At 39.1% G+C, this 25,743-nt stretch overlaps 1 protein-coding gene across 7 annotated transcripts in view; it reads left to right on the top strand.

Annotated features, from left to right (window-relative positions):
- LOC120373158 (transformation/transcription domain associated protein) overlaps positions 1–25,743 on the top strand; it is a 151,852-nt gene that overhangs the window by 60,759 nt on the left and 65,350 nt on the right. For all 7 annotated transcript variants that reach the window (XM_039491135.1, XM_039491137.1, XM_039491134.1 and 4 more), the window contains 17 exons: positions 377–558; positions 840–1,038; positions 1,659–1,787; positions 3,771–4,037; positions 4,839–5,045; positions 6,304–6,462; positions 6,550–6,684; positions 6,888–6,998; positions 7,891–8,037; positions 12,449–12,662; positions 13,308–13,433; positions 15,597–15,743; positions 18,537–18,739; positions 20,991–21,112; positions 22,315–22,528; positions 24,096–24,275; positions 25,161–25,307. In XM_039491135.1, the coding sequence (XP_039347069.1) occupies positions 377–558; positions 840–1,038; positions 1,659–1,787; positions 3,771–4,037; positions 4,839–5,045; positions 6,304–6,462; positions 6,550–6,684; positions 6,888–6,998; positions 7,891–8,037; positions 12,449–12,662; positions 13,308–13,433; positions 15,597–15,743; positions 18,537–18,739; positions 20,991–21,112; positions 22,315–22,528; positions 24,096–24,275; positions 25,161–25,307 (2,889 nt within the window). The remainder of the gene's footprint in view (positions 1–376; positions 559–839; positions 1,039–1,658; positions 1,788–3,770; positions 4,038–4,838; positions 5,046–6,303; positions 6,463–6,549; positions 6,685–6,887; positions 6,999–7,890; positions 8,038–12,448; positions 12,663–13,307; positions 13,434–15,596; positions 15,744–18,536; positions 18,740–20,990; positions 21,113–22,314; positions 22,529–24,095; positions 24,276–25,160; positions 25,308–25,743) is intronic.

The raw sequence follows: 25,743 nt of genomic DNA on the forward strand, positions 1-25,743 counted from the left end.
GAGCTGGGTGCCTGGCCAGCAGCTGCTGCTCTCCACGCTGCGTTCAGAGCTGGGCGGTGGTATATGTATTTGTGTGGAAGGAGCAGAGGGGAAGGGGGCGCAAAGGACTTCAGACACTAAGAAAGGGTGTGTGTGTAGGGGGGGCACAATCAAATAAATTTGACAACCACTGTTCTAAGGGACCATTCAAGGTGAAGTGGCCTGTTAACAACTTGTTTCCTAGACCAGAAGAAGTGCTCTGCATAAGCTCGAAAGAGTGTCTCTTTTACCAACAGAAGTTGGTCTAATAAAAGATTTTAACTAACCCGCCTTGTCTCTCTGATTGCTATTATTAGATACGTCTAATAGATGTATTTGTCTTGTTTGTTTTTGACAGATCATAAGTATTATAGTTAAGAATGATGAATGTTGGTTGGCAAATCAGCATTCCTTAGTGAGTCAGTTAAGACGCGTGTGGGTAAGCGAAGCTTTTCAAGAAAGACATCGTAAGGAGAATATGGCTGCAACAAACTGGAAAGAACCTAAACTACTGGCATACTGCTTATTGAATTACTGCAAGTATGTAGAACTATTTATTGATCAAATCAATTTTTTTCTGTTTGTGTATATCTTTTCTGTACTTTCAAAATAATACTGCTGCATAGTGCTGTGTGGAAGAAACGACTGAAAGTTGCTCTTTCGTGCTGCCGTTAGAACCAAAACCAAGACTACTTTTAGCAACTCCTGGGGTTTTTTAACTGTGCATGTTTAAAAGCAATGGTGATTCCTCCACCAAGTTATCAAACAGAATAGTCTGATACCAGTTTCTCACAAGAGGTTTTAATTGTTTCCTTTTCCAGACGGAATTATGGTGATATAGAATTGCTCTTCCAGCTGCTTCGAGCTTTTACAGGACGTTTTCTCTGCAATATGACTTTCTTAAAGGAGTACATGGAAGAAGAAATCCCCAAAAACTACAGTATTTCCCAAAAACGGGCTCTGTTCTTCAGGTTTGTGGACTTCAATGACCCAAACTTTGGAGATGAGCTGAAAGCCAAGGTAAGTAAAATAGGCTGATATTTAGGTTTAATTCTCATCTTGGGAACTAGGGCAACAAACCTTGCTTGCTTAAATGTCAAAAAGAGTTCAGTAATTGGCAGAACCAATTGTGTGAAAATACCATATATGTGGAAGACCAATAATAGATAGAGTCAGCAATTCCTCTAACTTTCAAAGTTGGGTATTTGTTACGTTATGCCTATGTGGCCCTGCAGTTTGGACTTTGGGGTGTAAATTGCAGAGTGCACTAGCGTGCTGTGGCAAACAACTGGCGTGAACTAAAAGGTAGTTGCAGCACAGCATGCTAGTGCATTCTAGTCCAGACCAAAAGTCCAGACTGCAGGCTGTGTAGACAAACACTTAATCTGCCCTTTCTAGGAAGCCAACTTTTGTGTGTGTCTCTCCCCCCCCCAAGCCCCCAAATAATAATAATAATAATAATCTGTCCAGGATTTTTTACATGCAATCTCTAAGTTTGAAAGAGAGAACTTCAAGAGGCCCTGAATCTGCAGTGCATTGGTTTTGTCAGTAGTCAGAAATAATCCAGATAGCGTTAAGTAATTGTTTTATTTAGAGAACTTAATAGCATAGTATTAACTTCTTCCATTTCTGGTTTGTAGGTTCTGCAGCATATCTTGAATCCTGCATTCTTGTATAGTTTTGAAAAGGCAGAAGGAGAACAACTTCTGGGACCACCCAACCCAGAAGGAGATAATCCAGAAAGTATCACCAGTGTTTTTATAACAAAGGTATCCATCCCTGCTCGCTTTAAAGAATTGAAAAGCGAAAAATAAAATAAATGTACCTAAGTTGGTTGACATTTCAATCCTGCTCTGAATTATTCTTGCTACTTCTGGCCAGGGCTTTCTCTAAATATAAGTGGTCAATTATACTGACTCATATAATAATTTTGAATTGTGGAGAAATATCCACCAGGAGCTAGAATGAAATTACAAATACTCAAGTTACTTGTGACTTCATTAGGATTTCAACATATTACTTTACGAATGAAGGCTTGCTGCAGTAACCCCATGTATCATCTACCTCTTGGTAAGAAGAGTCTTTACAGACGCTTGAAGTTGTCATAGAACTGACTTTTGTGTCTCATTATTATACCTGTCACAAATATAAGAGAGTCACTGTTGAAGATATTTTGAAGGCCAGATCTTCAGAAGTGCTCAACTCCCCTTATTATAAAAATGTGCTCACTTCATTTAGTTGCCAAAGTGGGAGCTGAACTGTAGAGGAACAGACTCACCCCTCCAGCGCCTCCTGCTGGTGACTTCCGGGAATTAGCTCGTTCCAGCTCTGGAGCGCCCTCTGCAGGCCAGTGATCTGCCTGTCCTCTGGCCCCCCATGTCCCTCCCAGATCTGGTGCTCTGTTGTCTGGGGTGCTGCCCCCTGGCAGTTAACACCCCCACCCCGTCTTAGGGTCTCTCCTCCCCGGGGAACCCCCACCTACTATCCCCACCTCGCCTCAGTATACAGCTACTGCCAGTCATTGTCTAGCCCCTGCACCCTGCACCCTGGGGCAGACTGCAGTATCAGCCTACTCATCACTGGCAAGGTTGGGTTTGGACCTGCTGCCTTTGCCTACCCCTGGGCTGCCCTCTGCAACTCCCAGTACCTGTTGGTCTTATGCTGGGCGGCAGCCTGGGGCTTTCCAGGCTGGAGCTCCCCAGTTTGTCTGCCTTTCCCCAGCCCTGTGCCACTCAGGTACCCTGTCTCCAGCTCCCTACAGGCAGAGGGAGACTGCTGAGCTCCTTTCTCCCAGCCTCTTTATACAGGCTGGCTATGGCCTAATTGGGGCGTGGCCCAGCTGAAGCCACTTCCCAATCAGCCCATCTTAGCAGCTCCCAGCCACAACCTTCCCCCAGGGCTGTTTTAAGCCCTTCAGGGCAGGAGCGGGGTAACCACCCTGCTACATGAACTCTTACGAAAATCTGGCTTCCGTTGTGTGTGCTGAAGACTTTTGAAAACCTGGCCCTAAACGTAGATGTATGTGCATACAGTGTAATCAAAGATCATTTGGGCAATAGATGAGAAATAGACAGTTGCCCATTCCTTTGGAGAGTGCTGATCAGGGGCAGCTCCAGGCACCAGCACGCCAAGCACGTGCCTGGGGCGCGCCCTGCTGGTCACCGCGAGGGCGGTAGGCAATAATTGGAGATATACCAATCTCCTAGAACTGGAAGGGACCTTGAAAGGTCATCAAGTCCAGCCCCCTGCTTTCACTAGCAGGACCAGTTTTTTGTCCCAGATCCCTAAGTGGCCTCCTCAAGGATTGAACTCACAACCCTGGGTTTAGCAGGCCAATGCTCAAACCACTGAGCTATCCCTCCCCCTCAAGGAGAGGAGCGAGAGCTGGTGGTGGAGGAGCCTTTGTCCAAAGGCAATAAGGTGCACCTTCGGCAGCATGCCTGCGGAGGGTCCTCTGGTCCCGCGGCTTTGGCGGACCTCCCGCAGGCAAGCCGCCGAAGGCAGCCTGCCTGCCGTGCTTGGGTCGGCAAAATACCTAGAGCCGCCCCTGGTGCTGATGGCTGGTGATAAAAGTACATTGTTCTAAAAGTCATCTTATCTGTTGCTGCAGATACCAACCTGAAAACGTATATGATTTTTATAGACTTTGTGAACTATATTTGTTCTTGTAGTTGGTAATGTGTGTAGAGCTTTTGAAGATATTTATTTATTTCTTCCCCCCCCCCCCCCCCATCTTCCACTCTTGGGAATAGGTACTTGACCCAGAAAAGCAGGCCGATATGCTGGATTCACTCAGAATTTACCTCTTGCAATTTGCAACGCTTCTTGTGGAACATGCCCCACATCACATTCATGACAATAACAAGAACCGGAACAGCAAACTGCGACGCCTGATGACCTTTGCCTGGCCCTGTCTCTTGTCTAAGGCGTGTGTGGACCCAGCGTGCAAGTACAGTGGACATTTGCTTTTAGCACACATCATTGCAAAATTTGCCATACATAAGAAGATAGTGTTGCAGGTATTGTGTACAAATTTGCACTAATATGCTAAAGGGATGCTGATAAGTACTATTCCTGGTGTACGCTTTCTTTAATCAGTTATTTTGTACTGTAATGGAGGGCCTGTCATGGAGAATGGAGATGTAGTTTTGAATAATCATTATACATGTGATAACTAAAACCATAAGAGCAGATAAGATCACCCAGGGAGCAAGTATAGAAGGAGCAGGCCAAAGACCAGCACCTTGTGAGGTATCTACAAGAAGGGATCCAGTAAAGGCCGTAGGTGAGAGAGGAGAGTCATCACCTGGGAAGTTCAGTGGGAAGAGGGGCTTGTTCCTGTTAATGAAGGCAGCAAAAAGATAATGAAAAATTTGAACTGGCCTTAACATAGAGAAGATCATTGGTAACTTTCAGGGCAGTTTTAGAATATGAAGAGGGTAGAAGGTAACTGACAGGTGTAAAGGAGAGAGATGCAGGCAATTCAAGATAGTGGGCATAGATGACACTTTCAAAGAGCTTAGAGCTGGTGAATAAGGGAAATGAGGCAGTGAAGAAGCAGGTAATATTTAGAGGTCTCTTAGAATCAGGGCATTAGCAGTATCATTTAAAAGAATGGTGTTTGAGAAAGAGGTCAAGGGATTCGTGGGGGAAACACTTAAGAAAACTTAGCATCAGACACGGGGGAAAAACAGGATAGCAGGTTCAGGACAAGGGAGTGAAACTGCCATTTATTCAAGGGAAAAGGTCTTAAAGAGCTGTATTATTCTTTAGAAGAAGAGGTTTACACCATGTTTAAGAGGATCACTCCTTTTTTTTAGGTTTTTCACAGTCTTCTAAAAGCTCATGCAATGGAGGCTCGAGCAATTGTCAGGCAAGCAATGGCTATTCTAACTCCAGCTGTGCCTGCTCGAATGGAGGATGGACATCAGATGCTGACTCACTGGACACGAAAAATCATTGTAGAAGAGGGCCATACAGTTCCACAGCTGGTCCATATTTTGCATTTAATAGTACAGCATTTCAAGGTATGTATACAGTGACCAACCGAACACTTGGACAAATTATCCTAGATGTCTAGGAGATATAATACAGACTAAATAAAAATTAGTGAGATCCAAATTATATAGCAGAGAACAAATATTTAAAGGAGATGGTTCTGTATGTACATGTGCATACTATAAATGTTTAAAGCTGAAAATGTCTGCCGTTAACGTAACAATATATCTGTCCAATTGTGAAATGCCTCTGTCTCTTCTAACTTTTGCTTTTACATTGTTACATCTTTCCCTTTTCTACCCACATGCCCTCGGAATTGCTTTTTGTTTGTTAAAGCCTCCTCCACTCATACATGGTGGTTTAAAGAGTCGTGTTCCCAAAAGTGCACAAATGCTTCAAATACCAATTTAACTTAAGCAAAGGGTCAGCTTGGTCTTGGTCCAAAAGCACTCTTAAAATTAGCTTGCACACGGTATGAAATAACGTAAATAGGGAGCCAACTGAAGTGCTAATAAAACATTTGAAAGCAACACTAAAAGTGAAGTTTGGAGTGGTTTGTTTCCAAAATGAAACACTAGATAGGTATGATTCTGAGGCTATGTCTGTATTACACCTTATGTCGGCATAATTTATGTCAGTCAGGGGGGTGAGTGACCCCTGAGTGACATAAATTACACTGGCATAAGCACCCTTGTGGACAGTGCTATGTCAGCAGGAGAGCTTCTTCCAGTGACATACACTTCTACCCCGATATAACGTGACCAGATATAACACAAATTCAGATATAACGCGGTAAAGCAGTGCTCTGGGGTGGGGCTGGGCTGTGCACGCCGGTGGATCAAAGCAAGTTCGATATAATGCGGTTTCACCTATAATGCAGTAAGATTTTTTTTTTTGGCTCCCGAGGACAGTGTTATATCGAGATAGAGGTGTAGCTACCGCCCCTTGCGGGTGGGAAGTAGTTAAGCTGACGGGAGAGCTCTCTCTCCTGTTGGCCTACAGCAGCTACATTAGAGAGCTTGCAGCAGTGCAGCTGTATTGGTGCAGCTGTACTGCTGTACACTCTCTAGTCTGGGTTACCTGTGAGTCAGGGAAAATCTGGTCAGGAATGTTTGTTTTACCAAAGTACCAGCTTCTTGTCTTAATTCTAGAGGGATGAGCGTGGTGCAGATATAACCAACTCTGGGCTTAAAGGCAATTAATTTACCATTCTGTTTTCTGTGTGGTAGGGAATATGTAGAATATAATGAGTTTACATGTAACATATTTATGAATCCATTTCTACAGGTTTATTACCCTGTAAGACACCATTTGGTGCAGCATATGGTTAGTGCCATGCAGAGGTTGGGTTTCACTCCCAGTGTTACCATTGAACAAAGAAAACTGGCTGTGGACCTTGCTGAAGTAGTCATCAAATGGGAATTGCAGAGAATTAAAGATCAACAGGTAGGAATAGTAACAGTCTTGGTGAACCTCAAAATGTTACCATGTTTTTTTTTTTTTTTTTTAATTTGTGTTTCACTGATATTTCAGCCAGATTCAGATATGGATCCAAGTGCAAGTGGAGAAGGAGCAAGTTCTGCCTCATCTTCTGTTAAAAGAGGATTGTCTGTTGATTCTGGTCAAGAGGTGAAACGATTCAGGACAGCTACTGGGGCAATAAGTGCAGTAAGAAATATTCAGTTTCCTTTTGTTCTTATAAGCAGCAATTTTAAGATTAAGTAACCTTAATGTTCATTTTCCTTCATAATTTTGTAGCCTGCTCACTGTTAAACTAAGATTCATTCATAGTTGTGCTTTATATTATTATTTAAACACAATATATTATATACCATTACCCCTCTTTTATTGAGCAAAAATTGTGTGCACAGGTATTTGGACGTACTCAGTCGTTGCCAGGAGCTGATGCACTTCTTTCCAAGCCAATTGACAAGCAGCATACAGATACTGTGGTCAACTTCCTCATTAGAATTGCTTGCCAGGTACTGTCTGATTCTGAAATGCATGTACCAATGCTTCATTAGTGTTCAAAAATGCAAATAAACTTTTATTATACAGCATTATTTTCAGTCTGGGATAAATGTATAAACTTTAACAATGGCTGTCGTCTTCTGAAAAGTTTGGAAATTGGTATGAAAAGGTCATATGAAAAACATAGGGTTGTGCCAATTTTTATGTACATTTTTATTAAAAATATTCATGTTCCATATTTTTGTAGTTATACTCTGAGATGTCTATATAGCTGATGAGACATTTAGATGTAAAGAACTTTAAGAAATTGACTTGGTTTTTGAGGTATAAAAATATATTTTGGAACAATACTAGAGCAGTTATTACTTAGGTTTCTACATGCCTAAATCCATGATCAATGGGTGAGAAAACAGAGTCCTACTGACTTTCACCGAGATGTAGTCTCTTAAGTGCAACTTTGAAAATGCGACTTAGACTCCTAAGCCGCTGAGATGCTTTTGAAAATGTTACCCACAGAAAAATTTTAAAAGTGAATAAACTAAAGAACTTTAAACTGCTCATAGACAAATTGTGAACATGACAATTAAATTAGTCAAAATAGTTCCTGTGAATTGTTTGCTCAGCTGTATTCTTAGCAAAATACATTTTAAAATATTGTTGCAACCTGACATCCCTTTGAGAATTTTTTCAGAGCCTTAACGTCTTAAAAACAGTTTGTACGTAAATACAATACTAGCCTTTTGGGTAATACAGTACTGTGATTGTACTGGTATAGTTACTTAACTAAGCCTTTCCAAAACTAGACAATGATATGCTTACATAGGATGTGTAAAAAATTAATGAGTTCTAAAGATCATGGTTATAAATGGCTGTCATTCTGCAATAATTTTGATTAATTGCTAGGTAAATGACAACTCAAACACTGCTGGATCTCCTGGAGAATTGCTGTCTCGACGCTGCGTTAACCTTTTGAAGACAGCTTTACGACCAGATATGTGGCCAAAATCAGAACTCAAACTGCAGTGGTTTGATAAACTGCTAATGACTGTGGTAAGTTACATTCCAGCCCTGTAAAGCTTTAAGATTCAGTAACACAGGACATAATTGAGTACTGGCTTAATAAGATATTGAAGGACTTTAACAATTTACCTATTTCTTGGTTAGCCAGTATCCGAGAGATCTATTTTACTTATAATATGCAGCTCTTAGGTTTAGACGATATATTGAAGCTAGCACGTTGTTGTTGTAGAGAATTTTAAATTAAATATTGGTCCGTTACTAGTTTAATCACTGTCATTACTAGAACTAATGAAATTGATTTATAGGTATTTTTGAGTAATTATTCTTGTCATTTTTCTTGACAAGAGGATTTAGGTAAAAGTCAACATTTGAGAATGGAAGTGCATGTTAATAAACGTTAGATTCTTTCTGTCAAGCATTTTGTAGCAATGCTAGTATTGTTAGTTAAATAATTTTAGTTTCTTTGTAGAGTCGTTAAAACTGATTTTTGTTCTAACATGCAATGTAAATACTACATATGGAATCGATAGAAACAAAATAAAGGAAACAAATAAGCTGATGGATCTGTTTGCACATGCTCAACAGAGACTTATAAACGTTTGGCAACTAAAGTCACTGACGATTCTGTCTGTGCTGGACATGCTCCAGCCTAGGGCTGCAGGACTGTCTCCACAACTACCCCTCTGGGCAGCTGCGGGCTGCTGAGACACCCAGCATCAGAATTAAGAGCATGGAAACTATTCTTTCATTGTTCTCAGTGCTTCCTTTGCTGGTGCCCAAGCAGGATGGAGGAGAAGGGAGGAGGCAGTCTGACTGGAATGCAGAGTGTTGAGGAATCAGGTCTGGGGATGGCAAGTAGGGAAACTGGGACAAAGGTGGTGGGAAAACGACTGGTGCAAGGAGTTGTTGGTGGTACAGACCTGAAGAAGAGCTCTTTGTAGCTCAAAAGCTTGTCTTTCTCACCAACGGAAGTTGGTCTATTAAAAGATAACACCCACCTTGTCTTAGTGAAAGGTTGGCATTCTATACTTAATAGCGAAGTTTTTGATTAGGGCTGTCAATCGCAGTTCATGCATGCAATTAACGTAAAACAAATTAACTAGATTTTAAAGTCGTGATTAATTGTAGTTTTATTTACACTATTAAACAATAATAGAAGACCAATTTAAATTTATTATTAATATTTAGAATACTTAAATGTATTTTTTTATATAACTGCACTCAAAAACAAAACACTGTAAAACTTTAGAGCCTACAAATCCACTCAGTCCTACTTCTTGTTGAGCCAATTGCTAAGACAAATGAGTTTGTTTACATTTACCTTCCCGCTTCTTATTTACAATATCACCTGCAAGTGAGAACAGGCGTTCGAATGGCGCTGTAGTAGACCGCGCTGCAAGGTATTTACATGCCAGACATGCTAAACATTCATATGCCATCTGGCATGTAAATACCTTGCAGCGCTGGCTACAACAGTGCCATTCGAACGCCTGTTCTCATTTCAGGTGATATTGTAAATAAGCAGGCAGGTAAATGTAAACAAACTCATTTGTCTTAGCGATTGGCTCAACAAGAAGTAGGACTGAGTGGATTTGTAGGCTCTTAAGTTTTACAGTGTTTTGTTTCTGAGTGCAGTTATGTTAAAAGAAATTCTGCATTTGTAAGTTGCACTTTCACGATAAAGAGATTGCACTACAGTACTTGTATGAGGTGAATTGAAAAATGCTATTTATTTATCTCGTATAAATTTTAATTACAATAAATATATTTTTATTACAAATATTTTATATCTACACTTTTCAATTGCAACACGGAATACAATGAATATATTTGAAAATGTAGAAAAATTGCCAAAATATTTAGAATCAATTTAAATTGGTATTGTATTATTGTTTAACGGTGCAATTAAAACAGCAATTAATCTTGACTATTTTTTATCTCGTGATTAATTGTGATTATATTTTTAGTCATTTGATATCCCTATTTTTAATATTACATGGCATAATATTACAATACTATAAACTAAGTTATTTGTACCATACTACTATAATAAGTAGTATGAACTTTCTTATTGTGATAAATATATTAGGATCACTTTTTGGATTCCCACTGTGGAATAAAGCCGTGGCAATCCTACTTCTCTGCAGTAGTAAACGAACTTAAGATTTTTAAAGAATACTTTTACCATGATTCCTTTTTCTAAATGTTTGACAGATGTTTAGATACTGGACATTACTGGTATGAAGATAGTTGCTTGGGTAATCTTTTATTTTTAAAAGGTAGCCACTTCAATAATTTTCTTCTCCTACCATTGGGACTGGTTTAGTTGACCTCTGTTTAAAAGTGGTTAATACTGTGATTTCTATATACCCGTGTACATTTGGCTTTAAACCTCTGTAGTTGATGATGCTTCATCATTATTCATTACTCAAAACTCTACTTATGCTTTTAAAAAATACTGTACAACTTAACTAATGAGAACTCCCATTAAAATTCAGCACTTCAGTAGCAAATGTTATCCACCCTAAATAGAACAACCACAATTACTTAACCGCAATTCAGCACATTGTTTTCTCTTCAGTCCTACAAATGAAACATCATAACATATTCAGCCTTGTGTCAGAATTCTTTCCAACCCACCTTTCTTGGTCTCAGTAATTCCAATGCAAATATATTTATCTGAGTTCAGGCCTTACGAGGTATTGGTGGCTGAGCAGAAATAACAACAGGACTTGGGTAAAACAAGACCGCACTTGAATATTTCTGGGAATAGAAGATGCAGAGGCTTGTACTGAGGACTAACGCTGGGCCAAGTTTTATAGTGGTAACTTTTTTTCACTGAAAAATGCAGTTTTGGGACAGTTTTAGTGAATTATTTGTTGAAACAAATAAGAGAACATTCAGAAATCTCGGAACAAAGTTTTTCAACATGAATGAAGCATCTTGTTTCAATTTTTCAGACTATATTCACAAGGGGGATTTAAACACCAAAACTGGAGGAGGAGCAAGAGAAATAGGTGGTGGTGGTAGTAGTAGTGGTGCCCCCTTGTAACATTTAGCCCGGTGGTTAGGCCACTCACCTGGGATGTAGGAGGTCCAGATTTGAATCGCTGTTCCGGAGCAGGGACCTTGAACCACTATTCCTCTCCTCTTTCCCATGTGAGTGCCTAACCTCCAGGGTATTCTGGGGATGGGTCTCTCTCAATTTCTCCTGTTGAAGCTGTTCCACTTCTTATAAAATACTTAAATATTCAGTGAAGTAGACCTAGGAACCAAGTATGTCCTCCTCCCAGATGAGGTAAGTCCTCTGACCACTGGGCTATAGAGTCATTCTCTGTTTCTGGCCCAATGATTACTCAAGTATTTTATACAAAGATTCAACAGGAAAGGTGAGACCCCCATCTCAGAATACCCTATAGCCTGGCAGTTAGGGTACTCACTGGCAGCGGGGAGACCTGGATTCAAGTCCTTGCTCAAGAGTGGAGACCTGGAGATTGTTACCCCTTTCCAGATAAATATAAGAATGTAGAGTAATGGTGAGGATGGCAAATTTACTTGCATAAGCAATTGAGAGAACAGGCCATCCAGGACTTCCAGTTGTTGAACTGCAGTCTGTTGTAACTCCCTCCAGTGCTCTGGAGAAGAAGTCTTCCAGTTTGTCATCTCTTGCAAATCTTCTGCTTGCTTATTTGTGATGCCTACAGGATAACGAGTTGGAAAAGGCAGAGCTCGCTCCATCCAGCAGCTAGTAGGCCAAAAAACAAACAGGCAGGAAGGTGGGTGGCCCTAGTGCTTATATAACATTTAGATGGTAAGCTCTTTGGTACAGGGACTGTCCTTTTGTTCTGTGTTTTGCACAGCACCTAGCATTAGGGCTCCTAGGCACTACAGTAATCCAAATAATGAACAATATTCTTCTGCTTTCTATTAGGTGAAGTCATACAGCCTAATTCACTGTAACAGTAGTTATGTTTTAGGATGGGAAACAGACAGGGCTAGCAAAATCTTTTATTTTCCAGTCATTAGATTGGTTTAGTTTCAAACATCCTGTTTCTGGGCTTGAAGCACCCATTTCTCATAAGCACTTCTTTTAAAGGTCCTTCAGAATAGGCTGTTTTATACCTTCTCTTCAATATCTTTCTCTTTAAGGTATTTCCACAGGCAAATATAATGCTGCCCATTGTTCCAAGCAGTTTCTAGCTAGGCAAGGGTGAGAGCAACTTTCTTCGCTGCTTTCAGCACTCCTGTAATGTTAAAAGCCACTAACTGCATAGTACATTTCAGCTATGCAGTTAGTGGCTTCCCGTGTCTTATATTTTGCAGATCTGGAAAACATAGCTGGTGTAAGAAAACAGAATTGAAACTCTTGTAATATGGAAGCCTGGAATCATGTTGTAGAGCTAACAAGTCTTAATGCTCTTTTGTTTGTTGTTTTTTCTAGGAACAGCCCAATCAGGCCAACTTTGCCAACATTTGCACTGGGTTAGAGGTCCTAAGTTTCCTATTAACTGTACTGCAGTCTTCAGCTATCCTTAGCAGCTTCAAACCTCTGCAACGAGGAGTAGCTGCTTGTATGACATGTGGAAACACCAAGGTTTTGAGGGCTGTCCACAGTCTACTCTCTCGCTTAATGAGTATATTCCCTACAGAACCAAGTATGTGGTATTTTCCTCCTCCTTTTCCTTTTATCACTGCATAACTTAAGTGGTTTGGGTGTGGGGGGAGCAGGGAGACATTTCTGAATATGCTAATCTTCTGTTTTACGTGTTCTGCATTTTATGGTCCATTTTAGCTTGCACTTTCAACCTCCCTTAAAAAAAAAAAAGTTGTTATAAGTAATCATGTGGAATACATCATTATCCATTGACATAAAAACTTAATAACCTGTGGCAGCCATTACTTTGACTCAAGAAATGCCTGCTATAAATGTAATGTCTTTTGCAATTACTACTTTTCTGCTTTGAAAAATGCTGTTTTTCAGTAGTTGAACATCACCTTTTTACTAAGACAAGAAAGGGAAATTGTGTGTAAAGAGAGGCTTTTGGTAATTTGGAACACTTGACAAGGATAAGTCCTGTTATAGCACTACTAAATTAATCGATACCATCTTATTACTAGGAAAATTTTGGTGAGCGTACTGGGGAAGTGATACCCAACACAGAGGCCACAGTGGTTGTATAATAGATGCAGGGTTTTGTAACATGCAAGTACAGAAGGTTCAGAGGGAGCCCCTTGTGCTGTTTTAATAACTATAATATTCTAAAACTTATTTGGTTTTTATTTTGTCAACTCTGTCTCAGGTACTTCAAGTGTAGCGTCAAAATATGAAGAGCTGGAATGCCTATATGCTGCAGTGGGGAAGGTTATTTATGAAGGGCTTACTAATTATGAAAAAGCCACTAATGCTAATCCTTCCCAACTCTTTGGTGAGTTTCTCATTCCTCTTGTACATGTCTATAGATTGGCTCTCTAATTAGCGTGTTCTTTGTCATTAGGTTTTATTTTATTTTCTGTAAGGGGGTTGATAGCCGTGTAGATAGTGCTGTGTGCTGCCCTGGGAAATCTGGATGCAGACATGACCTTGGGATGAAGGCTGACAGCCTTGAGGAATAAGGCTACAGGGCTCATTGCATTCTATCATTTCCAAGCAGCTGGCTTGAAGATAAGTATTGAAAATGGATACTGGTGGCTGGATAGGTGTCTTAGTTACTAAGGGCATGTAGGAACGAGAAAAGGCATTTAAAGTAACAATGATGTAAAGTAAAAGCTGTTGGAAATTTCAGTTGGAGCAGCCAATATTTTTGGGGCATAAGATCATGGGTTTAAAAAAAAAATGAAGTAAATAAACTTAAACGTTTTTGTCCAGTGTTTTTCTTTTGAATACAAGCACCAGTTTGTTGAAAGCATCGTAATGTTAGCTGATTTAAATCACATAAGAGTCTTATTTAGAACTTGGATTCTGAATAAGTGAAGAATCTCAGATACAGTACACTCTTTTTTCAAAAGGTAACATTTCTGAATGTATTTTTATTAAGCACAGTTTTGAAAAGCTGAAACGCATTCCTAGTTCACTATTTATTTGCATTGATTAAACTACAAGGGAACTAATCTCCCTTTGGTTCTTGTCTGAACGCTTGACTACAACTGAGATATGTTGGAACAATTAGACAGTTTGGCTAGTCATACCAAGTTTGGCTCAGAATTGGTTCTGTCAATAATGCAGACTTGAAATTGCACAAGTTAGAAAAGCTTGCTGCTTTAAATGGCAAATGTCCTTCACTATCCTAGTTTGTGATCTGTGCAGACAGGTGTAATTTCACTTAGGGAATTGCCTATTTGTCAGGTGTCAGGATGTGTTGTACAACACACTAACCAAGAAAGAGACTTTTTATCATTTGTCCAGAGCACACTCCAAGGTTAGATTCTACTGTTTTCCCTGAGTCAGTCTATATCTTATCGATGCTTTATAAAAAAGAGGTCCAGACTCTTAAAAGATATCGAGGGGCGGAATAGGAAGGACAAAATAAAGTAAAGCTTTCAAAGCAGTCATTCTGTCTGTCAATAAAACACTGAAACTCTAAATATTGTTATGGGTTATTTGATGAATTATGAAGATGAAGAAAAGTGGGAAATGGTTGTTACTGCCAGAATAGGGTTTCTAGTCTATCTGTATACTGTGTGAGGACAGATGTTGCTATATATCTTGTAAAATCAGCTGCCGTACATGAATGCCAACATACTTCAGAGGCGCATCAATCGCTACATTTATATCCAATATATGTGCACAGGCACTGCTAACAAATGTACAGTTTGAGGAGAAAAATATGTATTTGTTCTAATACAGATACTTAAGAAGCGTCTTTAATACTAAATGACAGCTTCTGCATAGCTCAAGTATGTACCCTTTTAATTATGGTGATTTCTTATCTACTTAGTAACTGATATATGAAACTAAGTAATGACATTCTGGGAGGATTACATCTATATGTCCGACAAGTCTGATGTTTTATTTTCATATTATGGGATTTAAGAACTGACACTGTTCCAAGGCATGAAAAAAGCCATTTAACAAGGCAAGAGTCATCTATTAGATATATTTAGGGTATTTCTATTGCAAAACTGAGCTTCTGACTGAGTAGAAAGGAATGTTTTGAGAGAGCTAAATAGAAAAAATTGCAATTAATCTTGGTTTGCTAGCCTTTTCCATCAAGCATCTACATAGATTTCCTGTCTTTGTAACAGGGATAGCTGAATATCCAAGGTAGGATACAACTTTCCAAAAGTAGAGCACTCTGCCTGTCCTTTCATAGGACAAGTACAGAATTTAGTTTACTCAAAATAGGGCATGGTGTCCCTAGCCTCTGTTTGGCAGAAGCTGGGAATGGTCAACAGGGGGTGGATCACTTGATGATTACCTGTTCTGTTCATTACCTCTGGGGAATCTGGTATAGGCCACTATCAGAAGACAGGATACTGGGATAGATGGACCTTTGGTCTGACCCAGTAGGGCCGTTCTTATGTTCATCTGGTTACCTAAATTATGAATGATAATTTTAGTTGTCTTTAAAGAGTTTTTATTTATATCTTAGGTACTTTAATGATTCTGAAGTCTGCATGCAGTAACAATCCAAGCTACATAGACAGACTGATTTCAGTCTTCATGCGATCTCTACAGAAGATGGTCAGGGAACATTTGAATCCACAGGCTGCATCAGGAACAGCAGAAGCAACCACAGGTAGTAATGCAGGTCAATAAAACTTTTAAGTAATGTAATCCTATCATAATGCAGAGATTGAGTGGTTTTAGCTGCTTGTGTATTTGTTAAGGTTTTGAATTCCATAGTGTGTTGAATAATTTGAAAATAATCCAATAAAAAGTGAGAAATATTGTTGAAAGTATTGACTGGAAAAAAATAACATTTTTGTGTTCTTAATACTTGCTGAACAATTTAATATTGAGTCAAACATAAATTGGTTAGTAAATGTTTGAAATGCAGTATATTTAAAAATAATTGGCTTCTTCAGGAGTATACGGTGGCAGTTCTCTCCTTTCAGTGACTCTTAATTTAATAGGTGTAAGCTAATAGTAATGAAGTAGTTGTTTGTGAAATCAGTTGGTGTCCTTGTTATCTTTTTACAGTGGTGACTTTATCAGTAGATGGAGTTCTGCCTGTCATCAAATTACCCAAATCATGAGTCAATACAAAATGCAAAAGTGCTGCTAAAGAAATACAGTGCTATTAAAGAACAAAATATTTCAATTAATGATGAAGCTGCTGAGGAAAATTGTTTGGAAGAAGCACTTCCAATATTAGATTTCTAACTCGCATTCTAATTACACAGACTAGAATCTTGTGAATTGAGACTAATCCCTGAGTAACTCATTGCAAATTATTAAATTTGGCAGATAAGCAAGTCCGGAAATGAACAGCATAAGAATACAGCATCACAAAATATTATTTTCATTTTGACAAGTCTAGCTTCAATTATTTATACCTCATGATTTATTGGTATACTGTAATATTTGTCTAAGTATTATTAAAATGAGGCCTCACCACCTCCTTTCCAACCGAATTCTTTTCACATGGGCATGACCAAAGGGGAAGGCTCTCCTGAAGAGCACTGTGGGCCATTGTTTTGGGTATGATACATAGACTGTTTTTCAAAGTGATTTATAGGGGTTTGTATCCATGGTAACATTTTCTGTTGTTGATATTTTAATAGTTCCCTAGAATTTTCCATAAAGTTGCACCCATAAAGAGGCTTTAACCATGTTATCCTTTAATTGCAGGATGGATTGATTTAAATCAAGGCAATTTAAATCACCACATGGAAAGGCTACATTTAAATAATTGATTTAGCCAACTTTTCCACTTGTATTTCAATTATTTTCTGAAGAATTCTCATTGGTTGATGTAAATCAACATGTTTTAATAGTTATGACTAACTAGATTTGGTAAATCTTTTTGCTACCTAGCAAACTATATACATTTATTTAAACAATTATATAGCTTAATATTTTCAGATGATTATTGTACATTTTCAGTAGGTTAGAAAATGGTGAATGATATATTATTTACTAGATAATTAACTTTTTTGTTCATGATTTGTCATGCTGCATTAGGATGGTAATGAATTTAATTAAACACAAAACTGCATATAACACTTATTTTTTATTAAACAAAACCGGAAATGTTTTGGATATATAAACTTTTCTTATCAAAACATGTTTCACATTTACAACTAAATTATAATTAGACCTTAACATATTTTGTGTTATATTTAGCTTTCATTTTAAAAGGTTTATTTTTAAAAATAAATGTATTATAGTTTAAATAAAATAAAAAAACCTATTTAAATAAAATATACATTTAAAAAAAATACTTTAAAAAAATCATTGCTTACCCACCCTGCTTAACTGGGTTTGTGGTAGTACTGGGAGGTATAGAGGATCACAAATTGAATATAATTCAACAAGGTGATGAAGTTGGAAAAAATGCTAATATTCTGGGTGTGTTAATTTAAGAGTTATATGCAAGACACTGGAGTCAATTGTCCTGCTCTTCTTGGCACTGGTGAGGGCTCAGCTGGGTACTGTGTCCAGTTCTGGGTGCCACACTTTTGGAAAGATGTGGATAAATTGGGGAGAGTCCAGAGGAGATCAACAAAAATGATAAAAAGTTTAGAGAACCTGACCTATGAGGAAAGGTTAAAAAAACTAGACATGTTTAGTCTGGAGAAAAGAAAACTGAGGGGGAACCTGATGAGTCTTCAAATATGTTAAGGGCTGTTACAAAGAGGACTGTGATCAATTGTTCTCCATGTCCACTGGAAGTAGGACAAAAAGTAATCCACTAAAGCTGCAGCAAGGGAGCTTTAGGTTACATATTGGGAAAATCTTTCTAACTATAAGAGTTGTTAAGCTCTGGAATAGGCTTCCAAGGGAGGTTCTGGAATCCCCGTCATTGGAGGTTTTTTAAAGAACAGGTTGGACAAATACCTGTGAGCGATGGTCTAGGTCAGGGGTTCTCAAATTCGGGGTCAGGACCTCTCAGGGGGTCATGAGGTTATTACATGGGGGCCACAAGCTGTCAGCCTCCACCCCAAACCCCGCTTTGCCTCCAGCATTTATAATCTGGTTAAATATATTTGAAAGTGTTTGTTTTTAATTTATAAGTTGTGGGGGGTCGCACTCAGGTTTGCTATGTGAAAGGGGTCTCCAGGACAAAAGTTTGAGAACTGCTGGTCTAGGTTTACTTGGTCCTACCTCAGCTCAGGGGACTGGACTAGATTACCATTTGAGATCCTTTCCAGCCCTGCATTTCTGTGATTAGGTGTTTCTTGTGTAACATGTTCATTGGCTTGCCTATCTGTTGCCTAGGAGAAGGGGTGATATTTAGCAGTTATCAGCTTCACAGATTGTTAGCAAAGTTAGAACTTGAAAGTTCTACTGTGCAGATCACACTGAAACCATTTTTTTCAGGCATATGAAACGACTGATGAATAAAATTATGCACTTCTATCCATAGCAGGTACAAGTGAACTGGTAATGCTGAGCCTGGATCTTGTGAAAACTCGTCTTGCAGTGATGAGCATGGAGATGAGGAAAAATTTTATCCAAGCTATTCTAACATCTCTCATTGAAAAATCTACTGATGCTAAAATTCTTCGTGCAGTGGTAAAAATAGTGGAAGAATGGGTGAAAAACAATTCTCCAATGGCAGCCAATCAGGTAAATTGAAAAGTTAAATCAGGTGAAAATCATTATTCCAATCAAAAACTAATGAAAACCTGTAACTTGCATTTTCTGTTCAGTGTTTGACAAAGGATTCTGTAAGGACCTAAGTCTGCATATTTTTAAGTGCCGTCTAAAAGTTGTGAACACTCTGGGTTCCCAAGGAAGAAATGAAGTTAAGAATGCTCAGCACATTATAGGCTACATTTTCCCTTTCATGTGAAATAGTGCTTTGCTAAGAAAACTATGTATGTTTTTTTTTTAAAGCCAAAGGTTCAAGTGTCCAAAAGCCAGTATTATAGGGCCATGTAAAGTTGCTTCAGTTAAAGTAAGATGATGGAATATTTGTAGGTGAAGCCATATCTTACCAATTACATCACTTTCCATAACATCATGCAGTGTCCTTGCCTATATCTTATTTCTGAAAGAATTTGGCAGTGAATAAGGTCCAAAATGTTGTGCGTTCAAGCTAAGATCCTGATTAAAGTTTTTAAGTTTATAGGCTGAAAATTTTAGACTGTTGAAAATCTTCTTTCTGTGGTTTGATGAGTACATATTTTTATGCCTATTGTTGTGTGCGTACTGTGGGGCTTTTCTCATGCATTGACCCAAAACCTTTTATTCTTACGTACTTCACAAGGCATAATTGCTATTGTCGTAAGTGTAGGGGGTTTTCCCACATTGTTCTTGCCTCAGTTTTTTGTGATAGGCATGGATAGGCTCTTGAAAGGAGTGTCGTAGGGGGGTGTTGATCATTGTAGCAGAGATATGTCTGCAGGTTTTGCATCTGATGTTCTGGCAGGGTCTGATGCTGCTTTGAGTTGCTGTGCCCTGGTGTGTAGGGAGCTTGCTTCGGGTGATGAGCTTGGAGAGGTTGCAGCGTTGTTTGAAGGCTAGAAGTGGGAGTTCAGGAAAGATTTGTTTCAGGATGGGGTCCCCCATCAAGTAGGGGTTGTAGTTGTTTGATATCCCATATGGGTTCCAGTGTCGGGTGGTAGGTGACAACTAGGGGTGTGTGGACAGAGAGGATTTTATTCTGTATTGAAGCAGGTTCTCTGAGGGTATTTGGGTGGCCCTTGCAATATGTGCGAACTACTTATGCTAAGCAGTCTTTTCCACATTGCATGTTGCTGTGATGCTGGGAGTTCCTTTCCCAGACCTGAAGAAGAGCCCTGTGTGGCTCGAAAGCTTCTGTTGGTGGGAGAGAGAAGTTGGTCCAATGAAAGATATTGCCTCACCCACCTTGTCTCTCTAGTATGGTTCAATGACAGTATAACCTAAAAAAATGTTGTACACCTTTCTGGACCACTGGTTGGTCACAGTATTTATAGTCATAAGAATGTCCGTACTAGGTCAGACCAGTGGTCCATATAGCCTGGTAGTCTGTCTTCCAACAGTGGCTGGTGTCGGATGCTTCGGAAAAAATGAGCAGAACAAGGCAATTTATTGAATGTTCCATCCCCTATCATCCAGTCGCAGCTTCTGGTAGTCAGAGGTTTAGGCATACCCAGAGTATACGGTTGCATCCCTGACTATCTTGGCTAATAGCCATTGATGGACCTTTCCTCCATGAACATAAAATTCTTTTTTGAACCCAGTTTCCACAGGTTGACTGGGTGGTGTGTTAATAAGTACTTCCTTATGTTTGATGTAAACCTGCTACCTGTTAATGTCATTGGGTGACCCCTGGTTCTTGTGTTAGATGAAGGGGAGATACGCTTATTCATTTTCTCTACACCATTCATGATATAGACTTCCATCATATCCCCCGTTAGTTATCTCTTTTTTTTTCTAATATGAACTGCCTCAATCTTTTTAATCGCTCATCATGTGGGAGCTGTTCCATACCCCTAATAATTTTTGTTGCCCTTTTCTGTACTACTTTCAGTTCTAATATCTTTTTTTGAGATGGGGTGACCAGAACTGTATACAGTATTCAAGGTGTGGGTGTACCATGGATTTATATAGTGGCATTAGCTATTAAACAATTAAACTTTTTTAGCTTTAATGATTTTAAGCATCCATAGCTTTATTTATATTTCCAGTGTAATATCTATGCTAGAACTATAAATACTTTAGAGTTTTGAGGGCTTTTTTACTTTTAGAAAGCATGACCTTGTGTCAAGCCATTTTTAGCGTAGGAGTGAAAAAAATGGTGTAGAGGATGGCTGAAATGTACTTTGAACATGCCATTTCTCCTTGTGTTTCGAGATGAATTGAGAAAATTAATCATGTCTCTTTTTAACAGACACCTACTCTCCGGGAGAAGTCCATTTTGCTAGTGAAAATGATGACCTACATTGAAAAGCGTTTTCCAGAAGACCTTGAATTAAATGCCCAGTTCTTAGACCTTGTTAACTATGTCTATAGGTAATTATAGCAATTAATCAAGTATTGCAGCTTATTGGTTCATAATTTGTACCATACATGACCTTTATAACATGCCATCCATCTTTTAGGGCTATACTAGATTTGTTGTAAAATGCACAATCAGTTCATTTCACTGAGACTGGAGTGAACATATTTACATATTCACGTTAGATCTTCAGATACAAAATCTTTTTACAGCCTTTTTCCAAGCAAAAAGATAAGGGGCTGTGGCATCTTCATAGTTAATCGTGATGTAGAGGTAGTATTGACTGCTATTGCAGTGTCCCTCCTTTCCCCTTTGTATGAAGCTTTTCTCCTGGAAGCTTATTGTAATGCATATTTTTCTAGTTACTTAGATAGCCACACTTGAGTCTTCTAGCCGCTTATAGAAAAACATTTACAATAATTGCCTCACCACAAGATAGATGTGCACTTCTAGTAAGTTATAATGGCCACTAAGGAATTTTGTACTTTAAACATATGCCTTGTTTTCAACCATTCAGAGCCAGCCAGCAGAGTAGCAGCAATTGTGCAAACCCTTAGTTGTAGACAAGGCAAACTGCAATTTGCTTCAATGGCGCTTACCTGGGTATTTCAAGCAGAAATAACCTCCACCAGTGCAAATCAGAGAGATTGCCTTGTCCACAATAGAAGTGTGCACTTGGACCCCTGCATGTAAGGCACCTTGCTAACAATATTGTCTACGGTGATTAGCATTGTATACACATGAACTTCTAGTTTGAGTGTAAGATGTTTTAAAAGCAATTTGTATAACCTCCGTGGCGCAGGAGTGATTCCACCACCCAAAATTCCACCTTGCCCAATCTGGACAATGGACTCCTAGAGAAACCATTGAAACGTTGCATTACTCATTTGAGCCTTGTAACATTAAGCTTGTAGAAAGGTTTGCTGCAGAGCTAATCCAGAGAGATATAAACAGTGACCTCCATTGGACATGGTGGGACTCTTAGCCATTGTGGTATTTGTTCTTGTGATTTGACTCCATGTGAGATGTTCTCAAGGGACTTTTGATATGTCACAGAAACTTATGCTTTTTTTGGTAGTAGACAAAGCCACACTTGACTCCAGATATTAATATCTTCCAGAAATTGGTAGAACAAAAGAAAATATCCTCTGGCTAAATAAATAGGTGACACTTTCAAAGGTCTGTGTATTATCAGTTGCTTATGCGTTCTTCCTAGGGATGAGAATCTTTCTGGAAGCGAGCTCACTGCTAAACTTGAACCTGCGTTCCTTTCGGGGCTGCGTTGTGCTCAGCCGCTCATCCGAGCCAAATTTTTTGAGGTCTTCGACAATTCCATGAAGCGTCGTGTCTATGAACGCCTACTTTATGTAACTTGTTCTCAAAACTGGGAGGCAATGGGAAACCACTTTTGGATCAAGCAGTGCATTGAGGTAGGAAAACCGTTTTTTATGAGAACCGTGAATGTAATTTTAGAAATGATATTTGCTGCTCTTTTTCCTTATGAATGTGTAGATGTACTGTGTGTATCTTGAAAAGTGATATAGCCTGTAAAACTCCCCATATCGAGGGTACCATTTTAGATGCTCAGCACATTTTAAAACAAGTACTAAGCTTTTAAATATTGAAAAGCTAGTGCCTGGGAAATCTCTGCAACCATGCTCTTGAATCCAGTTGACAGTGACTCCAGTGGCTGTATTTTAAAGCTTTAAGGCTTCAGTTTATCTGAGAAAAGCTAGGCAGTGCTCAGAATTTCTTTAAGGAAAAAATGACTTACAAACAAAAAATGACTGGAGGAGGAATCTTTTTGACAGATTGAATCTTAAAAGACAGATCAGAATGGAGTGTCAGAACTGTTGCTGAGAGAGATTTTAAAGGGGGATTGCTGTGGTGTGAAACCTGGTTTCTGATCATTTTATCTAAAACAACTAAATTGCCAATTTCTTTGAAATGACCTGTATATCAAAATCTGAGTTTAAAATAACCAAGCACAAAGCAGTCATTTTATTAACTTCATCATCTGAGAAAGATCAGAGCAGCTTTCAGGGTGACAAGGAACAGCGGGAATCTTCTACATCTCTGTTTAGGTAAGCCATGTATTTTAGTGGAAAATTGTATATATTATGTAGATTTAGACACTAAATTTTTAAAAAAATCCATAAAAATATGATGCTTAGATGCAGAAAACTTCTGTTCCCTATGTGTCCTAATGGGGTCTCTAATCTTACTGTCCTAACATATGACAATACATTTCCTGTTAGAGCTATAATCAAATGGCAACCTCAAAGGCACAATAACCCACCCCATATCCGTGACAGAAGGTGATGAGCTGAAGATGGAAGTCCACTTTCTTCTCTGAATATGTGTGGCACCTCAGCTCTGTCCTAGAAGGGGCACATCTAGCAAAGACAAGATACTCCATGCCCATTCAATCTTTGGCCCTTCGATACCGCCAGTAGAGGGACGGATTAATGATCAAATGTCATTGTTCCAGTCTCTCACTATCTAGTTTTCTCCAACTGCTAGGCAACTTCAGTTGCCATCTTAACTTCCTTATTGACCCTTTTGTACTTGAACATATACAGCGGAGAATGTAATTGCGTTTCCTTTCTGTATTGTTCTGTTCAGTCTAAATCTTCGTTCTTTTAAGATTTGTTTGAATTTGTTCCTGTTTCAGAAACACAGGAAGGGGTGGGGGATATCTCAAACCCAACAACAACAACAACTGCTCATGAACCAGTTGGTAGAAATAATTGCTCTGATGTAGATAAAGTAGATAAAATTCTGACTCATTCGGGCCAGCCTGACATCCAAACTCAATTTGTAAAGGGAAGTTCAAGCTGTTAAACATAGTCCCCCCGTTCTCAAATCAACAGTGAAGGACAGAGTCCTCTTATGACAAGGAAAAAAGGTGCAATACAAAATAAATCAAGGACATGTGTTCTTAAATACATCACACGCAATGGGTTAAAACTTTTGCCTTGTTTTTTAATTTCTTAGCTCCTGTTGGCAGTGTGTGAAAGAAACACTACAATTGGCACAAGCTGTCAGGGAGCCATGCTTCCATCTATCACTAATGTAATCAACCTTGCTGACAGTCACGATCGGGCAGCATTTGCTATGGTAACCCATGTCAAACAAGAGCCTCGAGAAAGAGAAAACAGCGAATCCAAAGAAGAGGTAACATTTTATTTTTATTTTACAGCAGATGATGATGTCTCACCAAGCACAGTTTATGGGACACATCGTAATGCTAGTCTGAATTGTATACATGTGTGTAAAGTGATGTGCAGTGACTATAGCAGCACACCTGGTGTAAACGAATAATGAAGTTAAGTAATGTAATTGTAATTACATTTTTAAACAATGGTTTACTACCATTTGACTTAGTAGCTCTCTATGAAACCGTGTTAATTCTTAGATTCATAGACTTTAAGGTCAGAAGGGACCATTATGATCATCTAGTCTGACCTCCTGCACAATGCAGGCCACAGAATCTCACCCACCCACTCCTGTAACAAACCCCTAACCTATGTCAGAGTTATTGAAGTCCTCAAATTGTGGTTTGAAGACCTCAAGGTGCAGAGAATCCTCCAGCTAGTGACCCGTGCCCCATGCTGCAGAGGAAGGCGAAAATCCTCCAGGGCCTCTGCCAGTCTTCCCTGGAGGAAAATTCCTTCCCGACCCCAAATATGGCGATCAGTTAAACCCTGAGCATGTGGGCAAGACTCACCAGCCAGCACCCAGGAAAGAATTCTCTGTAGTAACTCAGATCCCACCCCATCTAACATCCCATCACAGACCATTGGGGATATTTACCTGCTAATAATCAAAGATGAATTAATTGCCAAAATCTTCCGTCTACTCTAGATGACTGCTTTGGCCCTTTCTTTCTCCCTTAACAGTGGGAATTAAATTTTCAAATCCTAAAAGAAATGACAATAATAGATAACAAGGGCTGAAATAATGAGTAGCACACTTTTTTTTGTATGTGTACAGAAATGAAGTGGTGATAATTATTTACTTGAAAGTGTCAGCATTATAATTGGCCTTACTTTTGTGTAGGATGTGGAGATTGACATTGAATTGGCTCCAGGAGATCAGACAAGTACACCTAAAACCAAAGAACTTTCTGAGAAAGACATAGGCAACCAGCTACACATGTTGACCAACAGACATGACAAGTTTCTTGACTCTCTTCGAGAAGTGAAGGTTGGTACAGGTTATTGGTCGCATAGCATGAAAACCATTGCTGAAATATTGAAATCTCAAAACTGTGATGTGCACAAATGAATTCTTTTTTGTTTCTTTGGTTCCACTGTTCATTTTATTTTATGCTAATACTGAATATTTCATAAGTCTTTTGAAAACTAGAGCCTACCTACTTTTACATTTGGCTTTCTCCTGGTCCTCTCCCCCAGCATCTAACTCTATCCTTCACCTATTCCATCATATTTCTCTCTTCCATTTGGAAAAAAAAAGCATCATCTTCACTTTGCACAAGTTCTGAAAACAATAGGGCTCAGAGATTCAAGAGGGTGTAATCTTTGCAGCCTGTTTTACCTGGTCCTATCTCACTGCTAATATATTTGATGTCACTTTCATGGCTGCCACGGCTGCTCCTGTGGTACTTGTGGTGCTGATTGCT

The sequence above is a fragment of the Mauremys reevesii genome, linkage group 10 (genome assembly GCF_016161935.1).
Source record: "Mauremys reevesii isolate NIE-2019 linkage group 10, ASM1616193v1, whole genome shotgun sequence".
In the NCBI taxonomy this organism is placed as follows: domain Eukaryota; kingdom Metazoa; phylum Chordata; order Testudines; family Geoemydidae; genus Mauremys; species Mauremys reevesii.